The sequence below is a fragment of the Squalius cephalus genome, assembly GCF_949319135.1.
Source record: "Squalius cephalus genome assembly, chromosome: 8".
NCBI classification, from domain to species: domain Eukaryota; kingdom Metazoa; phylum Chordata; class Actinopteri; order Cypriniformes; family Leuciscidae; genus Squalius; species Squalius cephalus.
The window spans coordinates 5,900,683-5,927,739 of NC_137129.1; the positions used below are offsets into that span (position 1 = coordinate 5,900,683).

General features: G+C 37.0%; 1 protein-coding gene across 2 annotated transcripts in view; it reads right to left on the minus strand.

Annotated features, from left to right (window-relative positions):
- The window catches only part of vps50 (VPS50 subunit of EARP/GARPII complex), a 125,857-nt gene that overhangs the window by 9,086 nt on the left and 89,714 nt on the right, over positions 1-27,057 (minus strand). For both annotated transcript variants that reach the window (XM_079879312.1, XM_079879311.1), the window contains 3 exons: positions 9,000-9,148; positions 5,070-5,166; positions 4,023-4,181 (listed from right to left, as the gene is read on the minus strand). In XM_079879312.1, coding sequence (XP_079735438.1) covers positions 4,023-4,181; positions 5,070-5,166; positions 9,000-9,148 — 405 coding nt within the window. The remainder of the gene's footprint in view (positions 1-4,022; positions 4,182-5,069; positions 5,167-8,999; positions 9,149-27,057) is intronic.

Sequence of the window (27,057 nt, forward strand, 5' to 3'; positions counted from 1 at the left end):
AAAACGGCTTGTTTCTTTTCTTTTTTTTGAGTGTTTTAAGCATTATTGTTATTATTATTATTTTACTTTTTTCACAGAAAAGGCATCCAGGTGTAAAAATGAGTCTCATACATAAATTGTCTATTTATAAAAATCAAGTAAATTATTATAAAAACTGGTAACTGTGTCATATACTTGGGGGTAAATTGTGTTAAGCTGTAGATTGAGAAATAGTTTTCTTTTGTGTCCTTGAAATATTCTGAATATCAAACCTTTTCTGGTTTATAAAAAAATATGAAGCAGGAATATTCTACATTATTCTGCAACACTCTGCAAAATAGAATTCTTCGTCATTCCAAAACTGAATAACTTTCTTTATTCAGAGAAACATACAAAAAAAGAAGATATTTAGATTTTTTTGTCCATACAATTAAAGTCTAAAGGGTTCAATGTACTCTTTGACTTTCATTGTATGGAGAAAAACATTTCTTCTTTTGTATTCCACAGAAGTCATACAGGTTGAGAACGGCATGTAAATGATGATAGAACTTTCATTATTGGTTGAACTATCCCTTTAAGTAGAAAAAGGAACCGCTTACTGTTACCCTAAAGAAATAAGAATCGGTTCACACAGTACATGGCAGTTAAAGACAAATAACACTGCACTTCTGGCTCTATAATGCAGGCAAGTAATTACACCATTTATTTATATATATATATAAGCAAATGTCCTTTATGTGCTCGGGCACCTGGACTTCATTGTCATGGTTATTTTAAATAAAGCAAGAGTCAACGTGAGTCACTGCAGTGTTTCCGCAGATACATGATTAATTCAGTAATCTTGGCAAACCCAGACAAATTGGCTTCAAACAAACAGACTTGGCGCAGGGCTACAACGATGGCACCGAGAGAAACGGGCACAGCGCTTCACTCAGCGGGCGCACAAAGGTGAGCCTCCTTTCTTCATTTGCAGCCAAGCTTCATTACATTCCCCACTAACACTTTGCAGCTCGGATCAGGAACTTATGTAAATCCACATGATTATGCATATTTCGGAATACAGCGAGCTTCCTCAGCAAATAAGCCAAAGAGATAATTCAATTGTGAAACCCCATCTGCTCTGAGCTTTTTTTTTCTGTCTCTTTATATATGCGTCAGCCATTCAAATCGCTCCCAACCCAATGCAAAATTCATATGGGCTAATGAGCAGAGGTTAAAGAAGAGATGTGGACATGCAAAGGAATGAGACACCCTCAGTCCAGTGATCCTTAACTGAGACATGAGATAACTTTTCCACTCTATAAACTTGCCCTTCAAATTCTGAGTGTGACTCCCAAAGCCTGACCATTTAAATAATTTAGATCCTGACAAATAATTGATAGCCGTGATCTTTCAATCTAGAGGAATTCATGAGGCAGAGTCATTAGGCATAGAGAAAATCTGCATGAAGAAAGCTAACTAGCAACCTTAGGGTAAACATATCAATCAAGCCTGCTCGTTGTGGGCTTCAACTTGTTTGCTTGCTTCAGTAGAAGTCACAATAGGGCCAGTATATTAACATAGACGCATCATTTCCATGCATTGGTAATGTGCTGCATGTGAAATGGCGACAGTGACAGCTGTACTGGGCTTTCCTTCAGAAGTTCAGATCCTCTCCACAGCAGCACCCAGAGGAGCAGCACTTAACCTGAATTATCTCACTTTAAACATGCAGCTGTGTGAGTGGGCATGAGTTCAACAACATGAGGTCCACCGCACATGACTGCACACTTAGTCTTGATTTCACTTGATGAGAATTTATCTGCTGTGCCAGCAATGACATTCATTCAGAAATCAAATACTGATAAAAACAAAGTTGGCAAAATAGCCATACATACATACATACATATACAGTATGTATGTGTGAGTGTGTGTGTGTATATATATATATATACACACATATACACACACACACTCAGTAGTCAACATTTGAAGTGGATCAAAAAAGTTCATCAAAGTTGTCCTAAGACAAGACCGGGTATTGTTCAAAATTCATGTATAACTTTGATGAAAGGTTTTGATCCACTTCAAATGTACATATACATAACACACACATAGACAGTATATATATATATATATATATATATATATATATATGTGCTGGAGGGTTAATGGGAGTTTGCCCAACCAATCCACGTGTGCTTTGTGGATTTGGAGAAGGCATTCGACTGTGTCCCTCACGGCGTCCTGTGGAGGGTGCTCTGGGAGTAAGGGCTGTCCGGTCCATATACGACCGGAGCAGGAGCTTGGTTCGCATTGCGGCAGTAAGACAGACTTGTTCCTGGTGCATGTTGGACTCCGGCAAGGCTACCCTTTGTCAACGGTTCGGTTCATAATTTTTATGGACAGAATTTCTAGGAGCAGCCAGGGGCCGGAGGGTGTCAGGTTTGGGGACCACACGATTTCATCTCTGCTTTTTGCGGATGATGTTGTCGTGCTGGCCTTATCAGACCAGTACCTTCAGCATGCACTAGGACGGTTTACAGCCGAGTGTGAAGTGGCTGGGATGAGAATCAGCACCTCCAAGTCTGAGGCCATGGTTCTCAGTTGGAAAAGGGTGGCTTGCCCGCTTCAGGTTGGTGGAGAAGTTCAAGCATCTTGGGGTCTTGTTCACGAGTGAGGGAAGGATGAAACGGGAGATTGCCAGACGGATTGGTGCAGCTTCTGCAGCAACGCGGTCGATGTACCAGTCTGTCGTGGTGAAGAAAGAGCTGAGCTGCAAGGCAAAGCTCTCAATATACCAGTCGATCTACGTTCCTACTCTCACCTATGGTCATGAGCTTTGGGTTATGACCGAAAGGACAAGTTCCCGGACACAGGCGGCCGAAATGAGCTTCCTCCGCAGGGTGGCTGGGCGATCCCTTAGAGATAGGGTGAGGAGCTCGGTCACTCGGGAGGAGCTCAGAGTAGAGCCGCTGCTCCTCCATATCAAGAGGAGCCAGCTGAGGTGGCTCGGAAATCTGTTCCGGATGCCTTACTTGAACTTGAACTTACCATTCAAAAGTTTGGGGTCGATAAGATTTGTTTTTGAGTCTCTTTATGCTCACTACATTCAGTAAGAACATTAATATTGTGAAATATTACACTTTAAAATAACTTGTCTGTTTAAATATATTTTAAAATGTAATTTATTCCAGTGATGTCAAAGCTGAATTTTCAGCATCATTACTCCAGTCTTCAGTGTCACATGATCCTTCAGAAATTATTCTAATATGCTGATTTGCTGCTGAAAAAACTCTCACTGACCCCAAATATTTTGAACAGTAGTGTGTATGCGTGTGTAATTTTGTACAATTCATAATAATTAAAATATAGAAAATACTAAATTAACATCATAATGCAGTGAATAACTGAAGCAATGCAACATCTATTATTAATACCACACATTACTTTATATGAATAGTATCAATATAACTCATTATTTTTTATGAGTAATGCAATAATGTAATCTGTTACTTTAGAAATAATGTTCCTCTTATGCAGTACATGAAAAGTATGTAATGTAAATTGCAGATAAATAATAAATAATTCCAGACTGTAGCAGCCAGGAACTGATATTCCCTCACCTCATCAGTAAAGTCAACCCATAATCACATCCGTCACTTGAGTGAGTGTTTGTACAGTGTTTGAGTCGTCGCCTGTCTCTCTCAGTTAAACGCAGCATGTCAACCTCAACTTTAGACCTCTGGATAACCTTCTGAAACACACATTCTGACACCACACATTTCGATCATCGAGTGTCCTGTCAGGTGAGTGCAGCAGATGAGTGGATAGGACATGTCAGCAAGGCTCTGCCACTGTGCATGACAGTTTCCTTAAAACTAAACAAACCGTGCTGTAATTGACTAAGGAAGCCAAGAATATGAGTGGAGAAACGGTTGGCTGATCTTTACTGATGCACGTCTAAGTGTGTTCTCCTCTAGTGTGAAAATGAACAGAGAGGAGGGAGGCCACACGTTATTCTCGCACATAAAACCCACTGCACGACCTCAAAAACACATTACCTTTAAAAGGACATCCACATAGATGTTGTGCTGTGACATTATCTCTTTAATGTCCCATTTCACTCCAGCCATCAGTAACAGCATCTGTTCGTAATCTATGGCTTTGGCCGCCACAATCCAGTAAATGGGTTTGCGGAGCTCGCTGGCTGTAGATACAGTCTATAGAGAAAAGAGCATAGAAAAGGTCAAAATAAAGAGCACCTATACATAACCATCAGGCAAAGTGTGGAAAACAGTTTAGTATTAGTCAAATATCCAAGATCCAAAGACATTTTTAAGTAGTTGCTGTACATGAATTGCTATGTACTCAGAACAAAAGTATTTAGTGATAAAGAAACCCTAGAATCCCCAAATGTTCTATTGTACAGCTTTACTTCTTAATGATACTTTCAGTTCTGAGCAATGAATAATAAGGACCTTCATTAAAAGGACATATATGCTCTAAAATGGAAATCAATTTCCCCCAATTCAACTCAAAAATGAAGTTCAGTTACTGCTTTAAATTAAGTCTTTTCAACTCATTTTTAAAAAATCTTGCTTAGTTGAAACTTGCATTAATTGAAATTCATTTCGAGTTAAAGTAAACGTTGTCATGATTTATTGATCATGTAATTTTTACAGTGCATGTAAATTAAGAAAACTAAATCATATGTGGATGTAAAGATACAAAATGTACATTTAAATTAAATATGCATATATTTAGAAGAATAAAGAATAACAAGAAAGGAAATAAAATACTGGTAAAATGTTTATCCAGCAAGATGTGGAAAATTTATGAAAAAAAAAAAAACAGAAATAGTGTATTGTTTGTTTTAAAGGTTAACATACTGTACAGAGCACATATTACACTTATTACACACATATTACACTATAACATCCGATCGCACAGACAGCAGAGCTCATCAATAGTCATTTTGTGTCTTATAACAGAAGGTACACATTTGAAAGACTCTAGAGGATCCTGCATCAGACAGGAATGAGATTGAAAAGACTCTGAAAAGGAGAGAGTGGAAAGGTCAGGGCCATAAACAGAGGGATGAAACGGACCTGTGAGTAGAACTGCTGGAGGAAGGGCTTCTTGGCTGAAGGCATCATGGTGTCGAGATGAGGCTGAAGGAACTCAAACTGCTCCGCCAGAAAAACTCTGCAGGGAAGAAAAGGCCCAAATCAGAGAGCGCTTTCTGCAGGTTTCCAGCAAAACAATCACTATATGACATTACCCGCAGGGAACTGGCTGTGCTGAAAACTAGTTACAGTGGTAAAAAAAAAAAAAAAAAAAAGGTGTGATGTGACTAGGAAGTTTAATGCTTACATTTTTCAAGCTTACATTTTCCTGCTTTCATTTTTTTTCAGACAAGACCTACAGACGTGAGAGCTAAATATAGGGGCTTCTATATTAAGAGCTACAGTTACTATAAAAATAATAATTATTTTTAAAAACACAACATTGAACCTCAGATTGTTTGACACTGATATACAGAAGAAAAAAAAAGATTCAGTCAAAATGATTATTTTAATTTTATTTAATAGTTATTAAACACAAAGTAAGTTTTCTCCCCATCAAGTCAGTATTTATGTAGATTTCTACAATCAAATACAATCAATTGTCTTTGTCCATATCTAAAGCATTAAACACATTAAATGTTACTAAAAAACTTCACCTAAGGTGTTATTTCAAAACTAAAACAATCCATTGGTAAAAATTGTATTTGTATAACTGTCGATATCTGACATTAGAGAGTGTTTTTGTGTTAATTGGTGCAAAAGTCAAATTAAGTTCACTGTGATTCAGTGCTTTAAAACCAAAAAAACACACAAAAAAATCCATGGGGTGGATACTTTTTATAGGCAATGTAATGAGATCGGAAATTACCATTTGTTAGCATAATTTTCGAACTGCTGAATTAATAGTTTTTCTGATGTTTTGTCTTACAACCTAAAATTTGAAAAACAAGATGGCTCACACAGTCATAAAATTAATGTACGTTGTCTGAGCAAATCAACTGCATCCAGGAATCAAAACAAAATTCTGCAGGCAAAGAATTAACTGAGAGAAGAGCTAATTATAAATCACTGATTCCTAACGCTGCCAATGGCTGTGTACAACCGGGACCTTCATAAAGAGTCACTGCTCACCAAACACCGCCAGGTAATTTATGCTAATGACAGCCCACATACAGAGATAAGAGTTCAATGAGCAATAAGAGTCCAAATATTTGCATATAACACCTAATGAACACTAGAGTTGATGTGAAAGCAGAATATGAAAAGCTATATGTTGAAGAATTCGGTTTTCTGTGAGCTACTGAATATTGTTATGCAGAATAAGTTTGTTACTTTTTTTTTGAGAAAACATTTAATGACAAATATATTTCCTTTTAGAAACTTAAAATATCTGCCAAAATGTAGATTTTCAGTGTATTATCGTTTAAAAGTTTAGAGTTGGTGAAATATTTCTAATCTTTATGAAAAAAGTCTCTTATGTTCACCAAGGGTGCATTTATTTAATCAAATAAAACAAAATAGAGTAAAACAATTCACTAACGCTTACTCTAAATATTACAATTTGAAATAACTGTTTTCTTGTTTATGTAATTTATTCCTGTGATGGCAAAGCTTATTCCTATTCCAGTCTTCAGTGTCACATGATCCTTCAGAAATCATTCTAATATGCTGATTTGCTGCTCAAGAAACATTTATTATTATTATTATTAATAATAATAATGTTGTAAACAGTTGTGCTTTTTAATATTTTTATGGAAGCCTTAATACATTTTTTTGTCATGATTCTCTGATGAATAGAAATTACATTTACAATGTTATAATGTCAATTAAAATAGTCAATTTTGGTCAATTTAATGTGCCTTGCAAAATTAAAGTACTAACTTTGCAAACTATATATATATATATAGTTTGCAAAGTTAGTACTTTAATTTTGCAAGGCACATTAAATTGACCAAAATTGACTATTTTTATCACTGAGCGCTGATTAGCCAGCAACAATATTTTCCAACTAGAACAGGCAAAATAAATGTGCAGGTAATCAGTGAATCAAGTGCATCATGGTCAGAGTGGAAAACAAATGACATCTGAATATGTAGCATTTATATGGGAGGTAAAAGGCCAAAGAACAGAGCTTGATTTTTAATTGACTAAGTGGTTGCTTGTTTTTGTCCCATTGTTATACATTTAATAATGAGAATATCTGATTTGGAATGAGAAAGAAGGTCTCGTCTGACCATACATGTGGTGTCGATGGAATAGGGTATAATAGAAGATTCGTATGGTTACGCTTGTATAAATACAGCAACCTGTTTTGTCGCTTATCTTTCACACCCTCACGCCTGCTCTCTGCTCAGACTCTGAAACCTTCATTGATTATTCCATTAAGCAGGATGGGGCGCAAATAAGAGGTTGCACTGCCACTAGCCTTCTCAAAAAGAGGTGTTTTTGAGTGTAGTGCATTCTGAGCATGAACATGCTCCACAAGGAGAGCCCAGATCTTCACCGCTTTGTTGACTCAATGTGGTTGAGTTTTTGTGCATCAGGAGGAAGCAGACAGCCATTCCTTCCCAAGAAGAACTTTTTCCAGGCTTAGCCTCTGGATCTTCTGATCCGTCTTCAGTCTAAGACTTTGAAAACGTTCTCCAGCACAACGCTTGGCACGAATCGAACGCCATCTGGATGCATCTAAAGCAACTATAGGGAGGATCAAACTCTCTCTGTGAATTTGCAAGGGAGTATTCCCTGCAGTTTCATGAAGGCTTAACGTCTTGCTGAACAATCAGTCGAACGGGAAAAAGGTCAGAATAGGAGGACTGGAAGATAAAACGTGGTTTGAAGACCTGACGACTTGCTCTCTGGAATAATGGAGGAGATTCAGGTAGCTCTCATCAGCCCCTGTGGTGTCACATCACTTAATGAAATGAACTCCCCTTTCTGTTGCCAAAGCTGGTTCAGCCCACTCCTGTAGACTCATCCGCAGGGAGAGCAAGGCTTAATGGGGTTCGCTGATTAGATAACAACCACAGTGATATGACTGATTGGTTAGACAGGCTTGGTTGAAAGGAGGCTGCTGAGGTTAGACATTCAACACCTAGCAACAATAAGCTTGATTTTTAATGTAAATGTGTGATGCAGAGAAATCAAACATACAGCTGGATATATGAAGCTGATACCGTCTGGCTGGTTTCTCTTTTTAAATGCATTAAAATGTATTTTTAAAGAAATTATTTTTATTAAAAATGTTAAGAAATTGGTTCTCTAATGCAGTAAAATAAACTTATTTCAAAAATATTAAAATCTTAATTAGTAAAATAACATATAATTAATTAATTTATTATAAATAAATGCTGTGTGTATACATATAGCAGTGGCCAGAAGTGATGTCCGGAAGGTATATTTGTTTTTAATGGCCCTACAAGTTCAATTAAACCATCAACATATGAGGAAAATATTTATATATTTTTAAAATATTTTAAATATTAGAGAAGAACAAAACACTAAACCTGGTTAAGGTAGTTATCTGACAAAATTAAGTCAAATTAAGGCAAACTACAACTACAGGTTTTATTTTACTAATTAAAAAAAAATGCATAGAAAAAAAGCAGCTCACAGGAAAAAGCCTACACTGACTACAACATAATCAGTTATTAATATTTTGTTAGTTCTCTTGTTTTGGCAGGTGTTCTCATAATTTCTTTGTATGAAAAGCATGGCCAAAAATTATGTCCACACAATTTGCCATGTTTCATTGCATTATCACAACCAAAACAACTACGCAACATGCTTACAAAATCTTTTTAAAGACATTTTTAATAATATTTGAATAAAGGGTGAAGATGTCAATTTTTTATCTGTTGGCCACTACTGCACATATTTTGCACCCATATAAAGGGTGAGCAAATAAAATAATAAAAACAACTTTCATATTATGTGAAACTCTGTCTTTAAGTAAGTCGGTTTATAGTAGCTTACAGTGATTCAGTGGCGACGACTCTCTCAGCCAAACCATAGAGCGTTTCACTGGCCGTCAGGATCACCAGCTGACTGAGATGAGGACTGGGAACCTTCTCCTTCCTTTCCTCGGGAGACGCATGAGGACCTGCGCTCTCCCCTCCAGCCTCCTGCAGGAACAACAACAAACATTTAGGCCGTTTTAAAACGAACTCGCGGTTCGGTTGAGGTGAGAAAGCAATCCGACCCAACGGACCAAGCGGTATCGATATATTCATAATATACAGTGCTATGCATAAGTTTAGACACCCATGCTAAAGTTGACTAAAAAGAGGAATAAAAAATAATCTTTTGGAAATTGAACTTAATGCCTTAATTTAAAAAATTAGGAAAAATCCAACCTTTAAGGACACCAATTTTCTTTGTGAATGAATAATGTATCGTAAATAAATAAATGTTCTTCCTTAAAATACAGGGTGCATAAGTCTGGACACCCCTATGTTAAATTCCCATAGAGGCAGGCAGATTTTTATTTTTAAGTATTTTTTTTAATTTTTTTTTTAGGATACTATGCATCCTGATAAAGTTCCCTTGGCCTTTGGAATTAAAATAGCCCCACATCATCACATAGCCTTCACCATACCTAGAGATTGGCATGGTTTTATTTCAGTTAGCCTAATAGCTGGTTTGATTTGCATTGAGAGATGATCTTATGGAAAGTACCCCATGCCAATCTCTAGGTATGGTGAAGGCTATGTGATGATGTGGGGCTATTTTAATTCCAAAGGCCAAGGGAACTTTATCAGGATGCATAGTATCCTAAAAAAATAATAAAAAAAAAATACTTAAAAATAAAAATCTGCCTGCCTCTATGGGAATTTAACATAGGGGTGTCCAAACTTATGCACCCTGTATTTTAAGGAAGAACATTTATTTATTTACGATACATTATTCATTCACAAAGAAAATTGGTGTCCTTAAAGGTTGGATTTTTCCTAATTTTTTAAATTAAGGCATTAAGTTCAATTTCCAAAAGATGATTTTTTATTCCTCTTTTTAGTCAACTTTAGTATGGGTGTCTAAACGTATGCATAGCACTGTATATATGACCAATAAGAGGACAGCTTTACTCACATGTGACTTGCATAAACACATTTTGGTACGCTTTGAAATGTTGCCTTGTGAAAGTGAACCGAACCAAGAAGAAAATGCAACATTGTAACAAATTAAGTCCCTGTTTTGGAACAAAGCAAACAATCTACAGATCTAAAAATGGCCGTTTACTCCTGGTATTAAGATGAGTTTTGGTCGATTGGGTCACAAGTGGACGGCGCTAAATACAGGTGTAAATAGGGTCTAAAACGTTTTAAGCTTGTCCATTTTCGACCACTTCCAGAGGTAGTCGAAAGCGCAATCGACCGGATTGCTTTCGTAGTGTAAACGCTCATGTGGTCAAATGTGTTCAAACAGCCGCGAAAGACCGTCTACTCCCTGCCTATTGAGTACTGACCTAATGCATAAACATTATGGGAACCGTGCTAGCCAGACGGGATTTAAACGTTGTCGCCTGGACACCCAAGTTTGGTTTGAAGACGAAAATCGTACAAAGTACCTCTCACTATTCCTATTTTGGCGACACTCACAGCGTTCGGCGTGGTCTGCCGGCCGTCAGAGAAGAAACTAAAGTTGATGCTCTCCGTGTGTTTTTCCATCGTGATCTGGGCGTGTTCATATGTATATTGCACAATGCCCTCCCGCTCGAAGAAATCAGGACAGAAGTGGTTGAAAGGGGGCAAAAGAGACGGATTAAAACACCAGGTGTAAACAGGTATGTGTCTTCCCCGTCTACAAGTGATCCGATAGACCAAAACATCTTAATACCAGGTGTAAACGGCCCTAGACTCATCCTGCCCGAATGAAAGTAATAGGACTGAAATTATTCCTCAAAAGAATACGGTGTCCAGACTCCAGTAAAATACTGCCAGTAGGCCTACTTATTTATTTAACAAACAAAATGAACAGAGGTTTAATAATATGCTTTGATTTGAGATTCAGAAATGTGCACATGTAGTGTTGGAACTGGGTTTTTCAACCAATTATCTTGAAAAATGTCTTGTTTAAAGGAAAAAGCTTTCCTTTGAAATTCTACTTGCTGGCTGGACATACAGAAACAAAATGTTCTTCTAACACTATTGTGCACCATTAAGTAAGTCATGGTCGCTTTTCATTACCAGAAAGTGGATAACTACTTTAGAGGTTTAGAGTTACAATAAAAGTAATGAGTAAATGAGCTGTAAAATGAGACCAAACACAGTATAAAACAACAAAAACAAATATTTAATGAGGAACTGTGAGTTCTGCCACCACATGCTAATGCTTTGCTCATATGTATATCAGGATTGCACACGCTTCTGCTTTCCCATCATCCTGTACCAGCAAGAGGGGGTTGTAAGGTGAAGCGTCCTTACAGTCCTTAATAACCATTTTCAAGAGTGCTTTGCAGCAAATGGCACAGGCCTACACACTCACCAAAGAAAACCATGATGTAACAGGATGAGAGCCATTAAAACCCCAAATTAACAAACCGTGCTGTGTATTTACTCACATTTACTTTAACTGAAATCCCATTTAGATGTCACATTAACACAAATACCATATAATCAAACTGTAATCACATTTAAAAGTCTGCTCTAAAGAATAATTCACTCAAAAATGAAAGTTCAGTCATTTATTCACCTCCTATCATTGCAAACCTGTATTTTCTTCCTTGATTCAGGGTTATTATTAACTAAAACTATCAAAAACATTTCTGTTAATTGAAATAAAAGAAAATATAAATATGAATTATATGTTTATAATAATAATTATTAAATATTAATTATAAAAATATCAATGTAGAAATGTTGCCATAAACTGAAATGTTAAAGCACTACAATTATTAACTGGAAATAAATACATACTAACTAAAAACTTGAGCTGTGTCTGAAATCACTCACTCGTTCACTAATTCCTAGTGCATGGCAGTTCAGTCCACTATAATGATTATTAATAATGATAAAAAAGGAAAGAATTACAACCAGTGTGAAATAAATGTTAAAGCAGGAATAAAAAAGCTGCAAACTTCATCTCTCGTTCAAACTCGCTTGCTCCCTCTCGCAGCTTGCGTTGGATTATGGGAAATAGTGCTTCAGTAAGTGTAGATAGGATGTACTCTTGAAATCAGAGTGCATTGTGGGTATAAAGGAGTGAGCGAACACAAGGAAATTAAGTTGTTTCCCCGATATAGTGCACTATATAGGAGATAGGAAATGGGTTTCGGACACAGCTTACCTAAAACTGAAATAAAAAAATTAATAAAACCTAAAATAATAATAATACAAATAATAAAATGACAAAAGCACATACTAAAATGACTAACAATTCAACAAAAAAACAGAAAATATAAAAATAAATGCTAATTCAAAATATTAATACAACTATAATAAAACTATAATCACAGAAATTGATTAATGTTCACTATGGAAAAGACCAACATGAACATCCTGACTTTTTTGTGAGCATCTCCTTTTGTGATTGACGGAGTGAAGAAAATAAAGTGGTTGTGGAACAACAAGAGTAATGATGACAGGATTTTCATTTTCAGGAGATCTATCCTTTAAATAAAAAATTGCAAACAATTCAGAGCAGGCCAAAAAAAAAAACCCCAAAAACAATCTGTTCTTTAGGTGATGTGAAAACAGCTTGCATGAACCTGAGGAATCATCTCATAAAACATAAAAATTGGTTTGAGATATCACAACAGTGCAATGCAATTTGATCTTTGCCATTGCATCATTAATATTCAAAGCCTTATTTCCCAATATCCTTACACTAACCAATTCAGGCCATATGTTATTACCGCTGAAGTGCTGCCTTTGCGGATGTGTGTATTACATTCTACATGAATGAATCATACAACTTGATTTGATACAAGTGTAGACATCTCCCTGTAGAATTAAAAAGAGATCCAATCCAGTCTGCATGCATCGCTTACAGATTTATAAGAGCATTCAACGTTAACTAATATATGTGTGGGTGGGGAAAAAAAACCATACATTGTTCCCAGTAAGAAATGAATACTTCTATTCAGCAAGGACGTATTCAATTTATCAAAAGTGATAGTAAAGACATTGCTATTTACAATATTTATAAAAACAGTTACCGGTTTCCATAAAAAAATATTAGGCAGCACAATTGATTTCAACATTGATAATAATTAGAAATTTTACTTATTTAGCAAATCAGGATATTAGAATGATTTCTGAAGGATCATGTGACAGTGAAGACTGGAGTAATGATGCTGAAAGCTCTGGTTTTCCATCACAGGAATAAATAACATTTTATATATACAAAATGAACAATATTACTGTACTAATATTATTAGTACTGTGCTTTTGATCAAATAACTGCTGCCTTGGTGAGCATGAGAGAATTCTTTCATGAATATTGAAACATCTTACCGATCCCAAACTTAAACATTCACAGCTTTCACTTTTCTTTCCAGAGAACAATATAAATTATTGGAGAGCAAATAGCAGGCAATTCAGCATCAATGAATTCTGACTGGAGTCTCTGCACTTTGGTCTAAACATGAAAGATTCTGAGGTCATTTCCTGGCCACCAATTTCACCATGTTCAAAGCTGAAAGCAATATTGATCTTTTGTCCAGTGTAATATATTCAGAATTATATGGCTATATGACATGCATCCTTTCAATGAGGTCAGAACAAATATCTTCCAAAAACAAATTTATGCTGAAGGATGCAAGAGAAATCTTTCATCGGATTGTACTATATATAAAAAAACACTGTCCATTGTAATCAATCTGTCCATGAAATGACCTTTAAAAGACCATAACCCAAAGGCATGTGCAGTACATGACGTCTGATGAAATGTGAAACGAAATGCCAACTACAGAGACATCTTAAACTTACACATATAAAACAGAAAGGGCCCTATCATTCCTGGTGCAATGCAGCGCCAGGCGTGATGCAAGTGTTTTTTGCTAGTTTCAGCCTGACGCAGTTATGATTTTCACGTCCTGCGCAACGTTGTTTAAATAGGAAATGCATTTGCGCCCATGGACGTGCTGGAGCGTTGCTATTTTGAGGCAACAGAAATAGACTGCACCATTGACCAACTGAAACCTGGTCTAAAGTCAATGGCGCAATATTTTTTTTTGTTATTTAAAGAGCGCATTAGTAATGTGTGCCTATAGGCGGGTCCACAACGCACGTACAACGTACAGCAGCACACAAACATGCCAGATATTAAAAATAAAAGAATTACAATGGAAAAGATTATTATTGTGTACATAAAGATATGGTGGAATCCGGCTTGTCCCGTAGATGGTCTGTTCGCGTGCTTTGCACCTCGCGCACGAGCAGATCCGTTTGCGCTCTGGATAAGCGTTCAATCTTTCCGCTTGCAAATTCCGTCATGTAAATAGCGAATCCACCATGGCGTGAGCGCAACTGGCATTTAAAGGGAATGGGAAAAGAGACTCTGATTGGTTTATTGCACGTAAATCCCAAAACACACCCATTACTCATTAAGAAAATAGGAAAAACCCTTTTAGGCCGCGCGCCGACCATTTTTCCCGTCGTTAAACTAGCAAAAGTGGATTCGGACACACCCTAAGTGCAATTGCACCCTGCGCTTTAGACCATGCAAGTGTTCAGTCCCCTCTGACTGAGTCATGCTTTTATTTACACCACTTAATCTTGTTTTTTGTTTTGTTTTTTTTTTTATGTTTTTTGTGCTAATCAACATTGTAAACTAACTAAGAGTCTAAATAAATGCCGAATACTGCAGGAAAACCTAAATGGAGTCTCCAAGACACCAGCGAGCCAAAGTATAAAGCCAAATCTACTTAAAAACAACAATGTTAAAACGTCCTGGAGTGGCCAAGTCAGAGTCCAGGTCTCTATCCACTTGAGAATTTATAGCTGGACTTGAGGAAGGAGAAAAATCTGGTTCTTCATGAAACCGGCTGAGCTTGAGCAGTTCTGCACAAAAGAATGAAGAGAGATTGCAGTCTCCAGATGTGCATAGCTGATAGGGATAGGCTGTGTATGAAATCGCATAGTAGGTACTACACTTGGTTTGAAACTTTCTTCATGACTGTTAAAAAAGTATGTTCCATATAGTATGCATTCGTGTAGTAAGCAGGGCTTGACATTAACGCCCACCAACCCGCCAAATGCGGGTGTATTTCAGCAGTGGCGTGTAAATGCTGTCACTCCTACTAGCCACTTTGGCTTACACATAATATATACATTTTTCAATTTTTCATAAAAAAAAGCAAAAAAGCTGAGTATCCAGTAACTTTGGAAAACTCCTATCCACAGTGGCTGGTGAGCAAAAAAGTTAATGTCAAGCCCTGGTAGTATGAATGAAAATTGGACGTTCTTCATCCGCTATGTTGTCATTGTAACATGATAGGTGCTTCCATTCACAAATCCTCTCAAAAGTGTCCATCGAATGCGCACTTCAGAATCTACTCTACTCTGCTCACATCCTGTTTTTCGCCTACTATATAGTATGGAAGTAGGCATATTCGGACGCAACGCTACAGTATCCACACAGACTAAATATTGCATCTGATACATTCCAACTTGATACTTCTGAAAATGTTGTGATTAATATTTTTTTCTCCCTCTTTGACATGAAAGAATATTTTCTGTATTGATCAAGTGCCTAAATATATCCTGTATGATTAAATGAAACAAAAACTTCCAGGGGAGTGAATACTTTTTATAGTCGCTGAATATTCTTAAAATAGAAGCTCTCTGAAAATAAAATAAAAGCAGACATGTAACCCTCAAACATCCAAGTCACATCACACATTTTTCCTCCAACATACTAGTTTTCAGCACAGCCAGCTCCCTTGCGGGTAATGTCATATAGTGATTGTTTTGCTGGAAACCTGCAGAAAGCGCTCTCTGATTTGGGCCTTTTCTTCCCTGCAGAGTTTTTCTGGCGGAGCAGTTTGAGTTCCTTCAGCCTCATCTCGACACCATGATGCCTTCAGCCAAGAAGCCCTTCCTCCAGCAGTTCTACTCACAGGTCCGTTTCATCCCTCTGTTTATGGCCCTGACCTTTCCACTCTCTCCTTTTCAGAGTCTTTTCAATCTCCCTCCTGTCTGATGCAGGATCCTCTAGAGCAGGGGTGCCCAACCCTGCTCCTGCCGATCGACTGTCCTGCACAGTTCATCTCCAACCCTAATCAAACACACCTGCCTTTAATTTTCATGTGATCCTGAAGACCTTAATTGGTTGCTTCAGGTGTGTTTGATTAGGGTTGGAGATAAACTCTGCAGGACAGTCGATCGGCAGGAGCAGGGTTGGGCACCCCTGCTCTAGAGTCTTTAAAATGTGTAACTTCAGTTATAAGACACAAAATGACTATTGATGAGCTCTGCTGTCTGTGCGATCGGACGGTGTGGAGTCTTTAACATAAATCACCCAGCTATGGACTATAACAATATTAGGTGATATGAAGTGTAATATACTACAGTGCCTTGTAGAAGTTTATTCAATTTGTGCTCTGTGATATGTCAAACTAAAACAATAATAGTGCACCATTTCCTTAAGTGTATTCTTTTATGAAGGCAAGCGAGAGACTCTGAAGCCAGCTGGAAGACAAAGATTTATCTTTCTGGAAATCAGACTAAATGATGTGTGGTGTAAGCTAAACACATCAGGAACATGCCATTGGCACTGTGATGTCAGGATGTTGGCAGGACCTGGGCGATTTGTGAAGATTAAGGTTTTGGTTGAGGTTATGACCAAAATATAAGCAACATAGTTTTTGCTTGTTGAATAACAGTGTAGTAATTTGTATCTTTGAATAATATACTGAATTACATAATTTATAAATGAAAGATCTATTTTTCTCTTTTGATTTAAAACCTGATGGCCACAGACCAAAAGATAAGATTATTCATAACAAATGTTAACTCTGGCATAAGTGCAAAAACAGCTGCTTCACATTGAACAGCCTAGTAATAGACAATAAAAGGACCAGAAAAAAAAACAGCAAAATAAAAACACTATAAAAGGACTTTAGATTGATTCAAACTGCCTACTTGGAAATGCAAACAGTGTTTAGATGATAAAAGTTGCACCTTTTAATTATCACAACCCACTCGGCTTATTGATATTCCTCCATGCTACTTTATCACGCTCACGTGCAAATAATTTAAAGCTGCCCTGCCTGCTGAAACTAGGTTTATCTATGTACTGAGGTATAAAAGATACTGGCTGACAGATTATGCTGTTGCAGCCGTATAAACCGTCATACCATTCAGTCCTAGTAGAAGATAAAATGAATGCAAAATACAGGAAAGACCTGGAGGAAATCCCACAGGAACACCTGATAGAGTCTGAAAGACACCTGCGACTTGGGAGAAGATTCGTTTTTTAGCAAGACAATGACCTCAAGCATTCAGCCAAAGCTACACAGCCAATGCCGTAAAAAGCCAAGTCAGAGTCTGGATCGCAATCCAAATGAGAACAAATTGTATAGCAAGACAGTTGTTGTACTACTCCTCCCTTGTAAATCGTACTGGATATATGCAAATGCAGTCAAGCTTTCAGGGCATTCTGAATATGTATTAAGTAAACAGCAGCCAAAAAAAATGCATCAAACTATTGCTGAATGGCATCTGAGGTTAACGCTATCCATTGAGATCAAGTGTAATGAGGTTACGATTAACATTCTGTTCCTGTTAGAATAAACATGAGAGGATAATGGGATTACTGGGCTTAATACCACGCATACATCGGAGATTAAAGATTAATAAATTCCCTTTGAGTTCCACTGCCATAAGTTCTCTGACGATACAAACTGAAATTACAAATGTGCTTAAAAATACTATTTCAGCCATTAAATTCACTGCACATTAGAGGTGTTGTGCTGATAATGACCAATAGGATAAACAGCTCTGTGAGAAAGCTAATAGAAAAAAAAAAATCTCCCTAAATGACAAATGTGTACAAATAAAAAGTGACAGTCGTTGTTAGTTACATTAGGATTCTGCAGGTAAGATCTGATGGTGACATTGGTGTGCTCTAGACAAAATATGATGGGTTACAATTTAAAAAGTTTTCTATTTGGATATACTAAAATGAAGTTTATTCCTGTGATCAAAGCTGAATTTTCAGCATCATTACTCCAGTCTTCAGTGTCACATGATCCTTCAGAAATCATTCTAATTATTATCAATTTTGAAAACAGACTTAATATTTTAGTGAAGACTGATATATTTGTTAAGGATTCTATAAATAGAAAGTTCAAAAGAACAGCATTTATGTGAAATAGAATGTCAATATAATAAATGTCTTTAGTGTCACTTTTCATTAATTTAATGCATCCTTGCTGAATAAGTGTCTTTCTTATAGAAGCTTGTTTCCGTCACTGAATAAAACTATTTAAAAGATAATTGCGACTTTTTAATCTCACAATTCTGACTTTTTTCTCACAATTCTGACTTTTTTTCTTGCCATTGTAAGTTTAAATCTTGCAATTGCGAGTTATAAAGTCTAATTCCGAGGTAAAAAATACGGACTTTTAGCGACTTTAGCGAAAATAGCGACTTTATATCTCACAATGCTGATTTAAAACTCGCAATTGCGTGTTAGAAAGTCAGAATTGCGAGATATATCTAAATTCTAAATTATTTAATAGACTAAATATCTAATAGACTAAATTCTGAGAATTCTCTAATGTCATTCTGAGAAAGTTCTAAAATAGTCTGAATATACTTAAGATGGGTGTACCGTATAGTGCAGGGGTTTTCAACCGGTGGTCCGCGTCCCCCTGGTGGTCCGCGGCGGCATTGCATGTGGTCCGTGACGCATTCCACCCTACGTAATTTCACTATTAAAATCACTTTTTTTCCATAAAAAAAGAGTTTGTCTTAAAAAAAAAAGGCAAGTCAGTCAGTAATAAATACATTGGCATTCAGTAAAGTGTCGAACCCATAAAAAGTAGAACCATTGTCCGCTTACATAAAACAAATCACGACATGACCTTGTGTGATTGCGTGAGTGGCGTTCACACCAAACGCGAATAGAGCGTCTTGTGCAAGTGATTTTCATGTCAAGTCAATGTAAAGACGCGTTTACGCGCGTCTGGAGGTCCTGCGAATGAGGCGTTTAGTGCGGCGCGGACGCGTGAATGAAGCGAATTGAGTGTCTGGCGCGATATGCGCGAGTGATTTGAGGGTGCGAGAGAGAGAATTCTGATTAGTCGAGAGGATATATCGCGTTTAGGCTAAAAATAGGTTCGGCGCTTATCGCGGTTTGGAAAGAAACTGCATCTTGCTGTACATTTTAAACAAGGAAATATAGCGATTTGGCATGAAACGTTGATGGAGCAGTGAATAGGTTCAGGACACAGCAAAATGACATAAACTCTTTTTTTAATTTTTTTAAATGCCATTTCCTCAATTCGACGTCCGACTGTGCTATCTGACAAAGGAATCCACACACTACACACAAACACAATAGTGGTCCGCCGATTTTGTTAGTCAGAATGGTGGTCCCTGGCACAGAACCAGTTGAAAACCCCTGGTATAGTGACTCGGATAAGACAAAAACACTGTTTGGAAGATGGTTCATGATGTACTCGCTCATTATATAAAAAAATAAAATAAAAAAAAGTTACATAGTCTACCTTCAACTGATTTTGAAAGTCTGAGCCAAAATAAAACAGCACTAGCTTTGGTAATGTGCACATCATGGCAAAAACAAAGTTAGAACAACTGAAAAAGGTTTAAACGTTCACAATTCATGATAATCCTGTTAAACTGATCCTGATATGAAATTTCACAGTTCACAGTTTTTTTTGGTTCTGCAGAATATCTGCCTTGGGGAAGTTAACATTATAGCACACAAAGAAGAGCTATGCATGACTAACTGCAAGGATCCGCAAAGGTATATGGCTTAAAATTACGTTACTACAAAACAGGAAATAAATTTGGCAGATGAGCCTGCATACAAATGCTCATTATCTGCATATGAATATAATTTTGTAGACTTTGACGGCTTAGCATCCCATTTAGAATCCCTTCTGCTTTCAGTCAGAGCATTAACTCTGAAAACAAGTATTTCATGCAAATCACAGTTATAAAGAACACTAAGCTAAAGAAGATATCACAAAAACTACAGGTTAAAGCTGAAGCATAAAATACAATTGGTGAAATAACATTAATTATACTGTACAATAAAGGGATGGTAACATGAATAATCTGTAAGACAGAAAGTGTACGGCACTTTTCTGTGAACTTGTCTTTTTAAAAAAGCAGCAGTATACAGAAACAATGACAGCCGTACCATATATCTATAGTCATTTTAGCCTCACCTTTAAATCATAACCTGGAAAACAGACATAAAAGGAATCCCGTACTCCATAGCATCTACATTTTTCTGCCAAAAGACCAAAGGCACAACAGCAAAGACAAGGCAAAATCAGGCAACTTTGCATGCAGGTGTAATAAGTTTGTAAACCTTCCAAGAGTCATATTAAATATTTTGGAATTCTATTCTGAACATTTAAAAGCTTTAAAGTGGCCATGGTGAAACCATTCAGTGAGAGCAATGCAAGAAAATATGGGGCAAAAACTTTTTCATGGCATGTACAAAAACATGCGCATTTCGGCATTTAGTACCTTCAGAAAATGCGATTCTGTTTGCTTAAAATTGTTAAATTCTTTTCTGTTGTAACTGACCGCTTATCACAGATGCTGTCGATAAAGGCTGTTTTTAACCTTGAACATTGCTTCAAACAATCTGTCAAATGAATTAAACGTTAAAGGACCTCAATGGAAATCAAGCTTCTTTAGCAACCCAGTGCTAAAAGCGCCAGTGGTTAACAGCTGGTGGAGAGCGTAATCTTTGTAAGCTGGACCAGGAAGCGAATCCTACCATGATTTATTGCTCCATCAATCTGAATGCGATACAATGCGCCAGGCTTCATAATTGTCCTCTTATCGGGCGCTAAAGCTACCGTCTAAAATATGAAGGGAAAAGGTTCCAAAGCCCCCCAAAAAAGTCAATATCTCATCTTGAAATGGTGACTCTTTTCTGTGAATTTTGATTCACTGCAAATAAACTGAAGGCTAAAGCAGTGCTACGCCCAGAGTTCGGGCTTGGGCTTTATTAAAAATGAAAAGAAAAGAGAGAGAGAGAAAGAGAGAAATGGAATCTGATAACACGCAACTGAAACATCCGAGCAATGGCCTAGCATCGCCACAGCCTCGGAATGCTTAAATCTAATCTGCTTCTAGAAAGGGAACAAAAGACCAAGAGTGGGAATGGTAAGGAAAAATCCATTTCATTGTGAACATAGCAGAATTTAATTACAAAGCCCTCACAGCTGAATATGAGTGGCCTCAAATGTAATGAATCGCTCTCTTAATGCACAAAATAACTATGAAAAACAAAGAAAAAGGCACATTTTTATAAAATGCAATCCTGAAAGACAAGGTGATATTTCGGTGTTGCTGTTGATAAACACTGTTGATAAAACACTGAGCAGCTTATTAACAAAAGAGAGTAGATAATGCGCATCTAATTACAATCCCCAGCATTTAAAATGGTTATGCACAATCATTCATTGGTGATCAAGCGAGAGCCAACTGCTGACCCAAGCACACTCATAATAACTCACAGCACATTTAATTGATGCACACTTCATCAAGTGCTTTAACAAAATGAACACACAAAATACATATTCAATCAAGCATTATGCAAAAGCTCAAAACGTCTGGGGTTCTGACGTTAACATATTTAAAATATTGATTGACAAACCCAACGAGGGAATAGACGGTTAATTAATGGGGACCAAAACAAATTAAATCTCTTGCCACGAGCCCATTTGATCATATTTCCATATGCATTTATGCCTATAAGGTATCTAAACTGGACTTCTGGGAAAGTACAGGAAGCTGCAAACTAAATATTATCCCTTTGATGATTTATGATTTTTAGGGCAACAATGTATCAATGAAGCCACAAACTGTAATACTGTTTAATCTGTCTCAGTCAGTCACTTTAAATGAGCGCAAAACACATTTCTATGTAAATAAAAACATTCACTGTCTTTGCACTGTTATGATCCAAAAGTATCTGCATTTCAATAACATAGCAGAGCGTCCTATCAGCAAACAAGCAAATTAAGGTCACTGTTCTGGTTAAACTTCAAACGCTTCATAGAACATGTGCATACATGTCAATCAAACAGAGCACAACAGAAAGGGCTCACAATATTTGTTTTGATACACCAAATTTTGTTTTAAATGAAGTGTAACTGCAATGGGATCAAAAAATAAAGAAAAATAATGTGATCGTGATATGTTCACTGGCGCATTATTACGTTGAATGTTAAGTTGAGCGTTTCTTCAGCTTCAGAAAATTCCAAGAAAACATTTTTTTTCTTTTTGTTATGGAAACTTTTTACCATATCTTCATCAATTATTGTGCTACATTTATGCTACATTTTTAAATGGCGTTCACAGTATGTATAGTGTGTATAGCAGTATAACTTTAAGGGCCCTATTTTAACGATCTGAAACGTAAGTATCAAATGCGAAACACAAGTAACTTTGTGGGCGGATCTCGCTATTATACTGGCGGGATAAATGACTCTTGCACCCAACGCAAATCTAAAATGGGTTGGTCTGAAGTAGCTACATTACTCATAGGTGTGGTTTGGGCGTAGCGTGAAATAAACCAATCAGAGCGTCATCTCACATTCCCTTTAAGAGCAGGTGTGCTTGTTCCATGGCGGATTGCTATTATAACGGCGGATTGCCAGGCGCACACCAGGAGCGGTTCACAGCCGAGGAGACCGACATTCTCGTCAGGGCCGTAAAAGACAGAGAAGTGACATTGGGGATGGGAGAAACCCACCCAAATAAGCTTCGGCTAAACAGGCATATAATAATTTGGGTAAATGTGTAAGCTAGATTTTTGCCTATTTTTTCACATCTTCATGGACACCACAATGATTTCCCTCGTGTGGAATATTTTTCCTTGTAATTATGTATGGTTTGCAAAAATGTGAACTGCTGCCTGCGTCTGTGTAGATGAGAGAAGCAAAGTGTATGCGCGTTGGGCACACAGTACATTATGGCCAAGCATGCGCCCTTAAAATAGCATCTGAATAACGCACCACTGACTTTAGAATAGGTTTTTCCTGGTCTGTAGCGGAATTGTTTTCTGAAACTGCAAAATAGCACCAGGGAACGTTTGCGCCGGAACACGCCTCCTCTTTTCGCTGCACCGCCCCCGGGAGCGCAAGTTCATTCCCTAATTTACAGACGTGCGTCTGTGGAGGGAAAAGTCCACTGTGCGTCGGGTGCAAAATAGGAATGATATATGCGTCGGTGTACAAAGTCAATTGCGCTGGGTGCAAGATAGGGCCCTAAGACTCAATCTTAAAATGAATCTTCAATCTTAAAATGTATTATAAAACATGAATAATGTCATAGTTAAAATTATGAAAGTTATACATATAAATATATTAAAATTATAAATTATTATTTATTTGTATTTGGGATAAATAAAATGCTAGCTGTGGAATTTGCCTTATCAGAAGGAAAGAGACCACTATAATTGTCATGCAATTAAAAAAAAAAAAAACATAATTTGAAGTGTGGCGGAAATGCAGAAAAAGAATACCACAAATGACGGAATTCTCCAGTGATTCATATACTGTGTGTGTTCACTGTTGTACTATATTAAAAGACAAATTATATAAACTAGTAAAAGTGTGAAAAGTATGTTTTAAAAAAGGCCACAAGTGCCCATAGTTGAAGAAATTCATAGGAAGGAACTCCTACTAGTTAACCTCTTACTTTACAAATCACTTTAACAGCTTTCCAAGCCAAATCTGGTACTCAAACTGCATGTCCAACCCTTATCCAGCCACTGTTAAAGTACCCTGAATCGGTCTGCTCATTACAGCCTTTTCCAAGGCAAAATCAGACGAAATCTGCCAGACTTTCTTCAAGCAATTTCTTTAAACCTCCCTCCCCCGTTTCACCCGCTAACAGCCCCCATATGATATCTCTCCAACTGTTTCTCACACAGAGTGCTATGCTTCCTTTAGCCCCAGCTGACCCCCTTCTCTACTCTTTATTAAGTCCATCGCTGTTGAGCTACCATCCCATGTCCTCCCCTCATGCCTGTGTGGGTGTACGCCGGAGCATTTTCACACCAATTAACTCCCTGTCTTTGTGTGTGTGCCCTACTCTCGACTGGTAACAGAGAGAACAGAGAGCTCAGCCAGTAGGTCCCATCCCTGTGTCTGGCTGTCACTTTAGTTTATCGCGAAGCCCAAATGGCTGTTTTTTGCTTGATTAACTAAAGTCCGATCCAAACAGGTGGCACTCGAAACCAATAAACTAGACCAAGCGGTCTGATTTTGTCAATCTCAGATGCCTTGTTTGGGGGAAAACGGTAGGCTAATTGTAGACACAAACAGAGCCCCGTCTTTGTATTAGACGTTTCACAAGGGATCTGTAGGAATGCCTGAATTTCATCTCACCAGAAGTACAGACAAATAAATAAAGGATATATTCAGCACATTAACTTCCAGGAAATCCAATATTTATTGAGATGGTCATGTGACTTTATCTTAATAAATGTGAGATAAAGTGTGAGAGATTTTTCTCTTTTTAACACACAAACATGAGACATAAACAGTTACATATTATGCATTCACAAACATCAGGATGCATCATATGATGATCAATAATCCTTATTACATGACTCTCTGGAATACTTGTATCTGATTGGTCAGTCATAGCATTTTGTGCTCAAATATTTGTGTATACCACCACTAGACTGTCCACATATAATTTGATAGGGAATTTTTTTTTTTTTTTATCAGTAAAAAAAAAAAAAAAATTAAATATGTGCAAGCTTTTGTAAAATTAATTAATTATTCTTTTTGTCTTATATTGAGTATCAAACATATCAGATATTTCTTAAAAAATATATCACTTATTTAGGCTTTAGCACAACAAATAAAAGCTAATCATTTAATTTGCAAACAACATATTGTCCTTATAATGTTTACTGTTTATCATAACCCATACATGTGTCTATGCATGAAAAATACAAAATATAAAGCTATGTAGCTACCATTACATTTTAGGAATGAGCCCTCACAAGGGAGATCTTTTTCTCAAATGTGATGGTCTTCGCATCCATTATTAGAAAACGAATTAATTCTGTGGTCTCATCCTTGTCACAAGATAATTTCACCTTAAATGAATATTGAATGTTCATTTATTTTCTTATTTTGTAAGTAGGCACTTTTCGCCCTGATCACCCTCTAAGGGTTTATTTTTTGTGATAATGACTGTCTTACTTAACTGTTAGCGAAGTGTGAAAAGCAGTTTAGATAATTATTGTTCATAAATTCAAAATGCAGGGTTGGGTCGTTGTAAATATCTTGTAGTCGCACCACTTCATAAAATTAGGCAGACATCTGTGCCACAAACAAACTTTATAATTTTACCATTAGTCTTCTAAATAAACTCACTGGAGTGGATAAACCAATGCTTATAGAAGAACATTTCCAGGCTAAAAGCTCACAAATTACAGCTAAATATAAAAGCTCTTAAAATAGTAGCTTCGGGTATTTGTCACATCTTTAGCAAACATGGCTCTACTGGTATGCAATTACTCTAGCTTCAAAATTGAAGAAATGTCTGGAAATGTTGGTTCTGCGACATTCTCATTTTCTCGAGCTGATAACATTTCTGTCCTTTGCCCTTTCAGTGAGACACTGTGCTTATTTTAGAAATAACTGAGAATGACAAATACAGTGAGACAAATCGCTACTTTCAATGACACCACTACTACTAAGCTGTCTCTACAAAACAATGTGCTGGATGTTGCGGTACATCCTCAAAGCCTTGGCTTTGTAAAATTTTCTGTGGCTGTGATGGCATTCAAGGCTTTATACCCACAAAATTGTTCTTAATCCTCCTGGCTTCGAGGTCTAGCATCATAATGGTATCTGTAAAAATATAGTGTACTTTGCACAAGGATCAGCTGGAAGCGCAACCTCTTGAAATATGACTGCTATTGTTGGAACTCGCCTGTATTGTCGAAGCTGATATGCTGCAAGAGTGACCCACTAGGGTTTTAAATAATGATGACGGATTCATTACTTATAATGAGGTTACAAAACATCCACCTTGACACTGAGAGAAACATGTTAGGGAATGCATTATATTCTAAGAATAAACCTAAATCTATGCACCTAAGTATCTATGATAATGCCACATATTTTTAAACAATCTTTCTAGTCATTATACACATGCATACGTGTTTGGTATTGAAAAACGTCTTGGCTCTGTAAAGTCAAATTAAACAGATGGTGTTCCCAAGATACCCCGTTCATAATGGGTTGTTCTTCTTGCAAGTATGTTTACAATGCAATGGCTCCAATATTACTTGATTCTTCACTCTCAAGGGTTTCTGTGAGGAACAGGGCAGAAATGTCAGTTGGCAATTACTGTCTAATGTATTTCTTTGCTCATTTTTCTTCCTCTCCTAATTTTCCAAATTCGTTTCTCATTAGACGGGTGTCAAACAGAATTAGAGACCTCATTTGCATGTGTTGTGCCAGTCCGCAGCTCTGCTTGTCCCTGCGTTAGAATCTCTTAAATGTCCATTTCTTAAGTATTAATTGAATTTACAGGATGGGATCTCAAAGAAAAGGACAGCTCTGTTGCTTCATTGGGAAGAGGGAAATCAAATAAACAGCCTCTGGGGCTCATAAAGGTGCTTCTTTGAAATAGCAAAGATAAATTGAAATCATCGCATTTCAATTGAGGAAAAGTCACAGGCAATTCAATAGACGCATTTCCAATACAGATTTGTGCAAAACTCTTGTGATTTTTTCGAAATGTCGACAAAAAACTATTGCGAAATGACGCCGTTTCCATTAACTGATGTTATGCGACTAAAACTTCATTTTTTCCTCTCTTGATAAGTCATTCCAAAAATCACAGCA